The sequence below is a fragment of the Limanda limanda genome, chromosome 19 (genome assembly GCF_963576545.1).
Source record: "Limanda limanda chromosome 19, fLimLim1.1, whole genome shotgun sequence".
NCBI classification, from domain to species: domain Eukaryota; kingdom Metazoa; phylum Chordata; class Actinopteri; order Pleuronectiformes; family Pleuronectidae; genus Limanda; species Limanda limanda.
The window spans coordinates 20,359,481-20,372,832 of NC_083654.1; the positions used below are offsets into that span (position 1 = coordinate 20,359,481).

Genomic DNA, 13,352 nt, shown 5'->3' on the forward strand with positions numbered 1-13,352 from the left:
GCTCTCCTTCATCCCTCTCTCGTGCTCCTCCTCCTCCGCCTCGCCTCGTCTGTCGTCTCTCACTATTTCTTCTTTGATGTAGAGACCTTCGATGTCCTCCTCTTTTTTCACTGGAACAGACGGAGATGATGTCAGAACTTGATGCAAAAAGCACAAAACCAAACCCCTCAAATTGCTGATTTAGGGAAAAATGTCAAATGGAAAGATATCGTCTTGAAAATGTTGAGTGAAGAGTAATAGCAGTAAAGAAAGTGCTGCTTTCATCCACTCAGGTGTAGGATGGCTTCAGACTCGGAGCTTTATTCCATCCCATCACCTCTAGACATGACTCCTCCAAACAAAGATTTTCAAAGCTCAATATGACACTAAATTATTTCAGTAGGAAGTTGAATAAACCCTGACCTCTGACATATGAAAACAGACCTGGTAAACCCGTGGTGAAATCACCTGTTACTTCACGGCTCATACAGGAGGCCACTGACATCGCCTGCCCCCCCTCCTCCATCTGAGGATCCAGAGGACTCTCCCTCTTCACCTCCACCTTCAGCTCCACCTCCACTCCCACGCTTGGCTGAGGGGTAGTCGACGCCCCTGTTGCCGATGGTGAGGCGGGGCTTGTGACCTCCTGTGCCGCGGACGCTCCCAGTGTCGGCAGCACGGCGGTCACAGAGACCACGCCGGCGGCCAGGGCGACGGTGGGTGCAGGGTAGATGGCAGTGAGAACCTGAGGAGGAAGATTTTAAAGCAGGAACATCATAAGACAGACTTACTATTGAGAAATGAAGCCATAAAATGACAGAAATCATCTTGGAGAAAAACATATTTAACCTGAACTTTGACTTTTTATTTTGGTTCATGTCCTCTACACTAACATGGTGGAGGTGGAGTTTGATCAGGATGCTTTGGCTTCACTTTTGGGAGCTGTCATGTCGTCCATCTTTATAAACAATCAGTGTTATAACCAGTGTGTGTTTTAAAAGAGCATGAAAAGGAAGGTGCAGAGGTGACTAGGGTTGCAAAATTCCGGGAATATTCAAAGTTGGAAATTTTCCCTGGGAATTAACGGGAATTAACAGGAATTAACGGGAATAAACTGGAAATATTGTGGGTAATTTATACTAACTGTATTTATCTTGTCATATACAGACATAAATATAAACATTTAGTTTTGTCATAGGCTGATTTGAGCCCTGAGGAAACTTTGGGCACTTGACTATATGCTTCTGCATCGTTGTGTCATTCTTAACAAAGGTCTTTGCACAGTATTTGCAAATGTACACAGCCTTTCCTTCTACATTGGATGGGGTGAAATGTCTCCACACATGAGAGAGTGCACGTGGCATTGTTCTGTAGAATAATATGAGAAAAAAGTTTGTAAAAAAACACTAATGCAATGCCAGAGATATAAATAGTTAGCCAAACAATTGGAATCGGGTTTTTTTCAAAATTCCCCGAATTCCCGAGCTTAACTTCCTTGAATTAACAGTAAAAACTGACATGAGAACATTTGATTTTTCGCTGTAATGGATCTTGCTTCGCTACATCATAACTTGACAGATTTAACAACCTTATAGATAAGATTTAAAGTGCAGCACAGAGGCCAGGAGCTGCTGCCAATAGACTCATGTGTTTGTTTACAGTAATTCCCCTAATGTCTCCGAGCTAAAGTAGTGACGACTCATCAATACCAGAATGATGAATCCAGCACCTTCTGACTCCAGAGCTGTGTGTGTGTGTGTGTGTGTGTGTGTGAGCCGGCCTTAATACAATCACTTTCTTAACGTGCACTCTTTATTGAAATTGAGGAGTTTTGATTAATTCATTCACTGCTGGTGAAACCCTGTTTGAACTCAGGCCATTAAATTAGATTTATAATAACTGAATAGAGAAATTCATTAAAACTGAAACCTGGAAGCAGACGGCACCGATGTCCTTAACGACCTTGGAGTGGATTGAATTTCTTACACCATTAACATCTTTTGATATTTCAGTTTTTCTAATTTCCTTCACAGCCACAAACCTCTCTGCACTTTTAAAACATTTCTGTAAAGTCCTTCCTTCCTGTTTACCTGACGACCAGCGGCTGGCGTGGTCGGGCCGGGGGGGATCTGTGGCTGACAGGTCAGGGGCGGGGCCGGAGCCAGCAGAGGCGGCTGACCAACGATTGGCTGAACCAGGGTTTGGCTGCCGGGTGCGATGGCGGCGAAGCCCAGAGTCGCTAAAGGTGACGGCAGGTACGCAGGGCCTGGAGAGGGCGTGGCCTGTTGGGGCGTCGCCGTGGTGACTCCTGGTCCAGACTGGACATACGTGATCCTGAAGTGTGAAAATGAGAATATTAGAAATGTCAAAACTGATTCCAGCTACAGATATGATACAAAAAGATAAACATTTATACATTTAAGTCAAATAAAAGTGTGAATGTGTTGTTGTGTATCGGGTGTGAGGCCTGTGTGTAGTGACCTGGTGGGGGGGGAGGTCAGGAGGACGGTCTGTGGGGACGCCGCTCCAGGAGCCACCACCGATGCCATGGTTACAGGAAAGTTGTTCCCAGGATGCACTGCTGCTGCACCACTGGGGTGAACGCTGGTCTGGACCACCGGCATGGGAGCAATCTGGATGATCTATGGGGGGTTTAAAAATAAAATTAACACAACAACCTCAAAATACAACAAGAACATGTTGTACCAGTAACACAATCTTATAAAGTAACATCTGAACTCATAGCTTAACGTCTTCAGGACAAGTTAAAGAGATCCAAAATAAACAGGAACAAACTATTATGGTTATCAATTGATCTGTTGGACATATTTAAACATTTATTCAGAGAGTTGAAATGAGACAGAAGTTATTAATGTGAAATTATTACTTATTAAGGTTTGTAAGTAATATAAGTCAGTATTATTCCAGCACCTTTGACCTCTAATTCTAATCAGTTCATCTTTGAGTCCAAGACACAAATTATCAAAGTTTGAAGAAGTTCCAAAAAGGACACACTAAGAGAGAAACGTGTTTTTTGAGGCCATCATGACCTTGAACTTTGACCTTTGACCATGTGAATCATTTGGTTCATCTGTGACTTGTACATATTCTGAAGAATTTTCCTTGAGATTCCGACAGCCTGAACTCCTCGCCTGTCACCGAACAGGACGCCATTGACACCTTCTTCAACACTCGTACCTTGTTTCCTGTCGCGGAGCCGTTCTGCACAGGAAGAGGCGGAGCCACCAGGGAGACGGTGGGAGGATGAGGAGGAGTAGACCCTCTTCTCACTGTTTCCATGGGAACCAACATCTTGCTCTGCAGGCCCGGTGACTGAGTTTGGACTAATGAGTGAGAAGGAGAAAGAGAAGGAGAGAGAGAGAGAGAGAGAGAGAGAGAGAGAGAGAGAGAGAGAGAGAGAGAGAATTACATCACTCAGCGTGAGGAACAGATGAATCGAGGCGAGAAGAGGAAAGGTGAGGACAGGGATGGAGGTGGGGGGGGTGGAGACACGAGAGGACACGTGATTCATCGCTGATAACAAGGTGGAGCGGTTTTCTGTTGCTTCTGACTCGCATGAGGAGAGAGAGAGTGAGGCGTGGGCGAGCGGCGGGCGCTCACACTCGTACCAGTTGTGTTTCGACTGTCAATCATTTCTCTGCTTTATGTAAACCAATCAAATCTATTTCCAGAGATTTCCCGTGGAGACGATGAACAAGAAGTGAGAGAAGGGAACGACAGCAAGAACAAAACCACACAGAGAAACTACTGAGAACAAATATCTGACTCTTTCGTTCTTTTTCAGCCAATCGTGGCTCTCGGGCTCACCTCTGATCCCGGGGCCGACTCTGACTCCTCCCCCTGAGTGCACGCCATTGGCCAGGGCGCCGTTGGTGGACAGGGAGAGGATCTGCTGCTGGGTGAGTTGAGGGGGGGAAGAGTTCTCGGTGGGCAGGAGGAACTGGACCTGGGGCTGGAGGACAGGGAGGGGGGTCTGTGGGGGGTGTGGGGTGACGACCTGCACTGGGTGGGCGGCAGGAAACGACCCGCCCAGAACTATGCTAGTGACCAGGCCGCTGCCCCCTACAGGCGTGTTACTGACGGGACCGGGAGGGGGGGAGGAGGACAGGTACCCACCCCCTGCGGTGATTGGCAGCTGCTGAGCTCCGCCTCCTCCGATAAGGGGAGTGGCTTTCTTGTCTTGGGGGAGGGCGCTGAGGGAGATGGCTCCTTCCACTGGCGTGCTGGCGATGGGTCGTACCACGTTGGTCACCACCGGGGGAGCAATGCGCACGGTCCCGAAGACCTGGGCCCCCCCCTGCTGGGCCGCAGTGACGGGGGGGTGGGTGCTGATGGACAGAGAGGAAGCTCCTCCTCCTTCACCGGCTGCTGTTTCCTCTCTCTTGGTTCCTCCCTCGCTCCCCTCCTCTCCTCCGTCTGTGCCTCTCTTTCGCTTCCTGTCAGACCCGTCGTCAGCGCCTCCTGCTCCGCCCCCTTTGGAGGAGGTGGAGTCGGTTGGGGGGATGGAGGGAGAGGAGGAGGGGGGAGAGGAGCGGGACACTGGCTGGAAGCCATGCTGGAGGGGAGAGAGAGATGAAGAGAGGGCGAGATCAAAGCTGGGAAAGTTTCCATGTAAAGATTTTCTCTTCTTCAACTTAAAGAAACTCTGGAGAAAGTGTCGGCACCGGCCTCAACTACAAGAGTCAAGCTACATGAATATCGTTATCATCTGATCATCAATTACAACATCTCCATTCATATCTCCTTTATTAATATCATGAAGAAGAGGGAGACTGGGGTTATGAGATGCTCACCTGTCCGTCCGGCTCGTCTTCATCACTGTCTGTGACTCTCTCTTTACACTTCAGGTCGATGGAGCCTTCGGCGCATGAATCCTCTGAGGACGAGACACAGATGATGAATATTTATTTTACATATATTAACAAATGGGACTTCATAAACTGCAGAATGAGGGATTTCATTTGCAATCCACTCTGAACCAGCAAATCCACAGGGCTGCCTTCAAACTGCAAGTGTCCCCACCAAGCAAATAACACAAATGAGACTTACTCGAGCTCGTACATTATATTCCATCAAGTTGCAGCAACCATATTGATATTATATATAATTTTATACAATAATATTGTCTTTTGCACACTCTGTCTACATATTCTTACACTCATAGTATATTATATTATCTATTGTATAGTCAAATACTTATATTTATACCTCTACTATATATCATATCATATTATATCATACTCTTTGTATATATAAGTCTATGTACACATATTTATACATGTGTACATGTTATTATTATTATTATATTTACTATTATTATTATTATATATACTGTTGCTGCCATTATAACTATATACTGCTATTATATTGGTATAATTACTATCATATATAAGTTTATATTATGTTATATTATATACTATATATACTGTACTATTTTTATATACTGTCTAACAATAACATTACCATCATATCATCAGTACTATTACCATCCTCTTGCCACTGCACCTTATCTACCTATTTATCTTGTGTTTCTGTTTTTATTCTTTCTACCTCAATATTTTTTATTTTATTCTATATTTTATTGTATTCAAATATACCGCCTTCGGGGATGAATAAAGTAATCTATCTATCTATCTATCCATCCATCCATCCATCCATCCATCCATCCATCCATCCATCCATCCATCCATCCATCCATCCATCCATCCATCCATCCATCCATCCATCCATCCATCCATCCATCCATCCATCCATCCATCCATCCATCCATCCATCCATCCATCCATCCATCCATCTATCTATGATGAAGGTATTTAAAGTCATCGCAGTACGTGAAACGCACAAAATGAGGAATATAACACAAATGTTACACACTCATATAAGATATCAGTCCGCTGAACAAAGATCCATGACTTATTCCCTGGGAAATCTTTGTTAACAAAAGTAAAAATAAAATCCCTGGATCCGCCCCTTTGTCTGTATCCACGCCAACATTTTACCAGTTCTTTCTTGATTTCCACATAACTTGGTGGAAGGCATTCCACTAAATTATGTGGAAATCTGTTCAATAGATTTTGATTCGTCCTGCCGACAAACAAACAAACAAGTGGACGGGGGTGAAGTTCTGAGTCACCCGGGGTCAGGGGTCACCGGATGTCTCAGGACGGCTCTGTGGAAACTGGAACTCTCCCCCTGTGGTTATGAAACGTTGTCTCCCTCCCTGCCGAGTGTCTAACTCACCCATGACATCATCGTCCCCCTCTTCCTCGCAGATGACCATGCGCTCTTCATCGCTGGTCATGTCCTCGCTGACTCTGCTGTGGTACAGGGACGCAGGTGGGCGTCGGCCGTGAAACAAACTCGCTCCGTCCTCCTGCAAAATAAAGTTGTTTTTTTGTCAATTGCCGATTTGCAAAAAAGTCGTACATGCGGTTATATCTGGATTAGTACTGGAGTGTGGATCCGGACCTGAGCAGGTTGGTGCCTGTCGGGTTCGCCGGCGTTAAGACAACTATTTAGAAATGATGTTCGGGTCCAGACACGATGCCTGGGCTGATTTTTTTACACTCGCACATGTCTGTAATCAGCGAAAACGTGGGTTTGATGGATTTTAGCGATTTATTTCTCAACTTTAAAAATAGCGTTTAGAGTTATTGACCCTGTATCGTCCCTCTCGAGGACTCAGACCTGCAGATGGAGAACAGCTAACAAAGGGTAACTGAGCCTTTTCTAATCAGAGCCTCCACATTGTGAAACTCGCTGTCCATTGCACTTACACAAATCTTAAATTTTACTTTTGATGAGAGCTTTCACAAATAACACCATCTTATTCACACTGACTAATCCTAAATATAACTGTATCTGTTTTATTGTTTTATTTGTTTTACTCCTCGAATCCCGATCCTGATGTCTGTGGTGATCAACAGCTTCATGTTTGTTGATGAATCCCAGCGGTTTGAATGTGAAGCTGATAAGTGAGATTTCTGTAATTTCCCTCGGGATTAATAAAGTATCCATAAAGTATCTATCTATCTATCTATCTATCTATCTATCTATCTATCTATCTATCTATCTATCTATCTATCTATCTATCTATCTATCTATCTATCTATCTATCTATCTATCTATCTATCTATCTATCTATCTATCTATCTATCTATCTATCTATCTATCTATCTATCTATCTATCTATCTATCTATCTATCTATCTATCTATCTATCTACCTACCTACCTTTCTATCTATCTATCTATCTATCTATCTATCTATCTATCTATCTATCTATCTATCTATCTATCTATCTATCTATCTATCTATCTATCTATCTATCTATCTATCTATCTATCTATCTATCTATCTATCTATCTATCTATCTACCTACCTACCTACCTACCTATCTATCTATCTATATATCTACCTACCTATCTACCTACCTACCTACCTACCTACCTACCTACCTACCTACCTACCTACCTACCTACCTACCTACCTATCTATCTATCTATCTATCTATCTATCTATCTATCTATCTATCTATCTATCTATCTATCTATCTATCTATCTATCTATCTATCTATCTATCTATCTATCTATCAATCTATCTATCTACCTACCTACCTACCTTTCTATCTATCTATCTATCTATCTATCTATCTATCTATCTATCTATCTATCTATCTATCTATCTATCTATCTATCTATCTATCTATCTATCTATCTATCTATCTATCTATCTATCTATCTATCTATCTATCTATCTATCTACCTATCTACCTACCTACCTATCTATCTATATATCTACCTACCTATCTACCTACCTACCTACCTACCTACCTACCTATCTATCTATCTATCTATCTATCTATCTATCTATCTATCTATCTATCTATCTATCTATCTATCTATCTATCTATCTATCTATCTATCTATCTATCTATCTATCTATCTATCTATCTATCAATCTATCTATCTACCTACCTACCTACCTACCTTTCTATCTATCTATCTATCTATCTATCTATCTATCTATCTATCTATCTATCTATCTATCTATCTATCTATCTATCTATCTATCTATCTATCTATCTATCTATCTATCTATCTATCTATCTATCTATCTAAAACTATTATCCTGATGCAATAGGGAAAAGTCTACACCTTAATAAATGTTGTATTACACCGAGGCAGCTGAAGCAGACAACATACTCTCAGTTGGACACTGATTATAACTCAAAACTAAGAAAGAAAAGCCTGAAGTTCTTAAGAAGAACACATCAGACAGAAGTAATACAGATATTATCAAAGCATGCACACTGTGTATATATATATATTTACGGCTTTGCCACTGGCATCAAACATACGCCTTCAAAACAAAAGAGCTCACATGCAGACCGACTCCTTTGTGATTAACGTTGAAGCAGCGCAGTTTTCAACCCTTCAAAGAGTCTGAAAGCAGGAGAAGGTGAAGCGTTTGAAGTCGGAGGCTGAGCCCCCCCCCCAGAGGTTTCAGTGGGTTTCCAGCAGCAGCCGCTCCCCCCCCCTCACACAAAGAGCCCGGCGAGTCCGTTTCTACAGCGAGCGCTCGGCTGCAGAGTTCAACTCAGCCGCCGCCGCGCCGTGTGAAGGACACACACGTCTGTGAACACACACTCTCGCATCAGCACACATTTCGCTGTGTGGGCGCTCCTATACACACACAAGCACCGGCTCTTTTACCCCCCCCCCCCCCCATTATTACTTTAGTCTGCTGCTTCTTTTGTCTGCATTTTGACTTCTTTAAAGGAGAGATATTATGCCCATTTCACCACAGTTGATATGGTTCCTTGGGGTCTTAATGAAATGTCCGTAACTTATTTGGTCAAAATACCACAAGGATCATTTAAAACAGCAGCCTTTTTAACCTGTCTAAAACAGCCCTCCTCAGATTGACCTGTTTTGAGTTAGCTTTGAGTTAGCTCCCCTAGCCGGTGGAGCCGGGCCGTGTAGCGAGACTATGACGTATTTTAGGGTCGTAATCCCATTCGACGACCTCTAGCGTATCGTTTCTGACAGAGAGGAACCACAACAAATTGCGGGAGTGGTTTTTTTCCAGAGCTTTTGGGACGGTGGACACGTAGATATCATATATAAACACTAGATGTCTCGGCCGCGTTGCCGGCCAACAGAGTCGAACGTCACCACATGGCGGCCATCTTGCTGAGGGCGGCTCGCTCACCCATAACATTGTGTTGTAGTGGTGTGTACTTTTTAAATAACCATAATTTGCTCGATTTTCAACCGATTTTTAAACTGTTTGGTTTGTTATAAACGTCAGAGATGTAGCTATGACACTGCATACTTATGAATAATTGAGTTATTTTTTCTAAACAATTTAATAATTTATGCAGTGTCATAACTACATCTCTGACTTTTATAACAAACCAAACAGTTTAAAAATCGGTTGAAAATTGAGCTAGTTACAACTACACTACAACACAATGGTATGGGTGAGCGAGCCGCCCTCAGCAAGATGGCCGCCATGTGGTGGCGTTCGACTCCATTGGCCGAGGCATCTAGCCTTACATATGTCTATGGGTAGACATGCCAGATACACAAATTAACGTGTAGAAGCACTACAAAAGTGAAATTTTCATTATATGTCCCCTTTAACTTTCTTCTCTCGGGTGCTTTTATTTTGTTATTGTGCAGAACAAACCTGTTAAAAATACTCAAATGAAGCTAAAGAATCTTTACTTTCCTACTGGTCAGGTCACAGGGATCCTGATCCACGCACTGATTGAATAACACGGCTGCTTTCTGACAGATTACACATTCTCAAGTCTCCCCCCCCGCTGCCTCGGAGCTACTGATTAACGAGCTCCTACCTTCTCCAGGTCTCCCTCGCTCTGCTCCAGGGTGTGCACGGCGCTCTGGGAAAAGGCCCTGGGACGGGGGGGTTGCCCCGTGAACAGCCCCCCTCGACGCTCCGACCCCCCCGGCCAGCCCGGGCCGACTCCCTTCCCCTCCACCGCCTGGGACTCGGAGAGCGGATCTGCAGGAGACACAGAAGAAGAAAAGACTCTTGAGATGGAAATAACTCGGTGAATCATCTCGGAGTGAATCGATAAAAAACTTGGACTCGTGAAGTCGTCTCCAACGCTGGTTTGTAATGTTCACGCTCTGGAGGGTTCAGGTTATTGTTGTGTAAAATGCAACAGAAAATGGCTGCCATAGTTTATAGATCTACAACAACACTCCGCTCTATATACACTTACTTCACATCATATGTGATATGTGTTAATATAAACCACATTGATATAATATATCATTTTATACAATAAATATTGTCTTTGCACACTCTGTCTACATATTCTTACACTCATAGTATATTATATTATCTATTGTATAGTCAAATACTTATATTTATACCTCTACTATATATCATATATTATATCATACTCTCTGTATATTCTTTGTATATATAAGTCTATATACACATATTTATACATGTGTACATGTTATTATTATATTTTCTATTATATTTACTATTATTATTATATATTCTGTTGCTGCCATTATTACTATATACTGCTATTATATTAGTATAATTACTATCATATATAAATATATATTATGTTATATTATATACTATATATACTGTACTATTTTTATATACTGTCTAACAATAACATTACCATCATATCATCAGTACTATTACCATCATCTTGCCACTGCACCTTATCTACCTATTTATCTTGTGTTTCTCTTTTTATTCTTTCTACCTCAATATTTTTTATTTTATTCTATTGTATTGTATTTTATTGTATTCAAATAAACCGGCTGCTATGACGACTTAATTTCCCTTCGGGGATGAATAAAGTAATCTATCTATCTATCTATCTATCTATCTATCTATCTATCTATCTATCTATCTATCTATCTATCTATCTATCTATCTATCTATCTATCTATCTATCTATCTATCTATCTATCTATCTATCTATCTATCTATCTATCTATCTATCTATCTATCTATCTATCTATCTATCTATCTATCTATCTATCTATCTATCTATCTATCTATCTATCTATCTATCTATCTATCTATCTATCCATCCATCCATCCATCTATCTATCTATCTATCTATCCATCCATCCATCTATCTATCTATCTATCTATCTATCTATCTATCTATCTATCTATCTATCTATCTATCTATGATGAAGGTATTTAAAGTCATCGCAGGACGTGAAACGCACAAAATTAGGAATTAAACTCATCACTAAATTCTAAAGGTGTAAATGTTAATGGAGGGTCATCCACTCACCTAAGCTCTCAGACATGCTTCTCTCCCGCGGCTCCTTGGGCGCGCCGCGGCCCTCGGACAGGGACTTCCTGCGGTCCTTGTTGCACCACTTCCAGTCCGGATGAGCTCTGAAGTGCGCCTCCTTCACCTGGAGGACGACACAGGATTCGTCTCTAGTTTCTGTTCATGCACTGTGAGCTGCTGAAGCTCCGCCCCCCCTCCGAGGCCTGTCAGTTGCCTTGAATAAAACCCTGCGACTGCTGCTTAACATATGTTCATGAAACTATTCACTCCACTGGAGTTTAACCCTGAATGTTAACGGTAAAGATGAAATAGAGTGTCTGTCTCTACCTGGAAGGCCAGGTCGTGGTACTGCTGCTTCTCATTGGGCCCCAGCGCGTACCACCACTCCCCCAGGATCTTGCTGACCGTCCGGTTGTCCTGGTTGGGATGTCGCTGGTGCACCAGGGCCCGGTGGCGTTTACTGAAGATCATGAAGGCGTTCATGGGGCGGCGGATGTGGTCCTTCTCCCTCTGGTTGGGATTCAGAAGAAAGAGATTAATCGTGAGCTGTTCCAGAGACTTTTAATAAGTAAATCATATAATTTCCCCTGGACTGACCTTCCTGTCTGCGTCCTTGGGCAGGGCGCTGAGGGACTGCGTGCGTCTCTTCATGGGGCCAGAGGAGGGCGCTGCATCGTTGGCCACACCCGGGGAGAACCTGCGTAAACACACACACACAAAGAAGAAGTGAAACTGAGACTTCATGAGAGATGGGAAATGAAGGGAGATTCTTTTCTGAGGAACTTTCAGGAAATCTACAAGAGGGAAAAGTACAGAAGTGGTGTAAAATGAATATTGACATAATAACGACCTTCCTAAACGTATTTAATATTTTAGACAGCAATATTTTAAGTCCTTTTAAGGCACTAACCCTAAGACCAGTTTGAAACCCTGAAAGACAGAAAGATAGATAGATAGATAGATAGATAGATAGATAGATAGATAGATAGATAGATAGATAGATAGATAGATAGATAGATAGATAGATAGATAGATAGATAGATAGATAGAAAGAAAGATAGATAGATAGATAGATAGATAGATAGATAGATAGATAGATAGATAGATAGATAGATAGATAGATAGATAGATAGATAGATAGATAGATAGATAGATAGATAGATAGATAGATAGATAGATAGATAGATAGATAGATAGATAGATAGATAGAAAGAAAGATAGATAGATAGATAGATAGATAGATAGATAGATAGATAGATAGATAGATAGATAGATAGATAGATAGATAGATAGATAGATAGATAGATAGATAGATAGATAGATAGATAGATAGATAGATAGATAGATAGATAGATAGATAGATAGATAGATAGATAGATAGATAGATAGATAGATAGATAGATAGATAGATAGATAGATTACTTTATTCATCCCCAAAGTCGTCATAGCAGCCAGTATATTTTAATACAATAAAATACAATACAATAGAATAAAAAAATAAAAAATATTGAGGTAGAAAGAATAAAAACAGAAACACAAGATAAATAGGTAGATAAGGTGCAGTGGCAAGATGATGGTAATAGTACTGATGATATGATGGTAATGCTATTGTTAGACAGTATTTAAAAATAGTACAGTATATATAGTATATAATATAACATAATATATATTTATATATGATAGTAATTATACCAATATAATAGCAGTATATAGTAATAATGGCAGCAACAGTTTATATAATAATAATAGTAAATATAATAATAATAATAACATGTACACATGTATAAATATGTGTATATTCAAGAATATACAGCAAGTATGATATAATATGATATGATATATAGTAGAGGTATAAATATAAGTATTTGACTATACAATAGATAATATAATATACTATGAGTGTAAGAATATGTAGACAGAGCGTGCAAAAGACAATATTATTGTATAAAATGATATATAATGTCAATATGGTTTATATTAACACATAAAACCAGGAGCTAGAGACCGAGGACGGACGGATAAAAGGGACGTTGTGTTGTCTTCT

General features: G+C 41.3%; 1 protein-coding gene across 1 annotated transcript in view; it reads right to left on the reverse strand.

Moving 5' to 3' along the window:
• cica (capicua transcriptional repressor a) overlaps positions 1–13,352 on the reverse strand; it is a 37,629-nt gene that overhangs the window by 9,327 nt on the left and 14,950 nt on the right. Inside the window, exons 6-17 of the mRNA XM_061092416.1 lie at positions 11,906–12,005; positions 11,636–11,818; positions 11,306–11,432; positions 9,863–10,029; positions 6,241–6,373; positions 4,794–4,876; positions 3,808–4,555; positions 3,178–3,323; positions 2,461–2,621; positions 2,070–2,313; positions 448–724; positions 1–110 (exon numbers count right to left, since the gene is read on the reverse strand). The exon at positions 1–110 is cut by the window's left edge and continues 66 nt beyond it. Coding sequence (XP_060948399.1) covers positions 1–110; positions 448–724; positions 2,070–2,313; positions 2,461–2,621; positions 3,178–3,323; positions 3,808–4,555; positions 4,794–4,876; positions 6,241–6,373; positions 9,863–10,029; positions 11,306–11,432; positions 11,636–11,818; positions 11,906–12,005 — 2,479 coding nt within the window. The remainder of the gene's footprint in view (positions 111–447; positions 725–2,069; positions 2,314–2,460; positions 2,622–3,177; positions 3,324–3,807; positions 4,556–4,793; positions 4,877–6,240; positions 6,374–9,862; positions 10,030–11,305; positions 11,433–11,635; positions 11,819–11,905; positions 12,006–13,352) is intronic.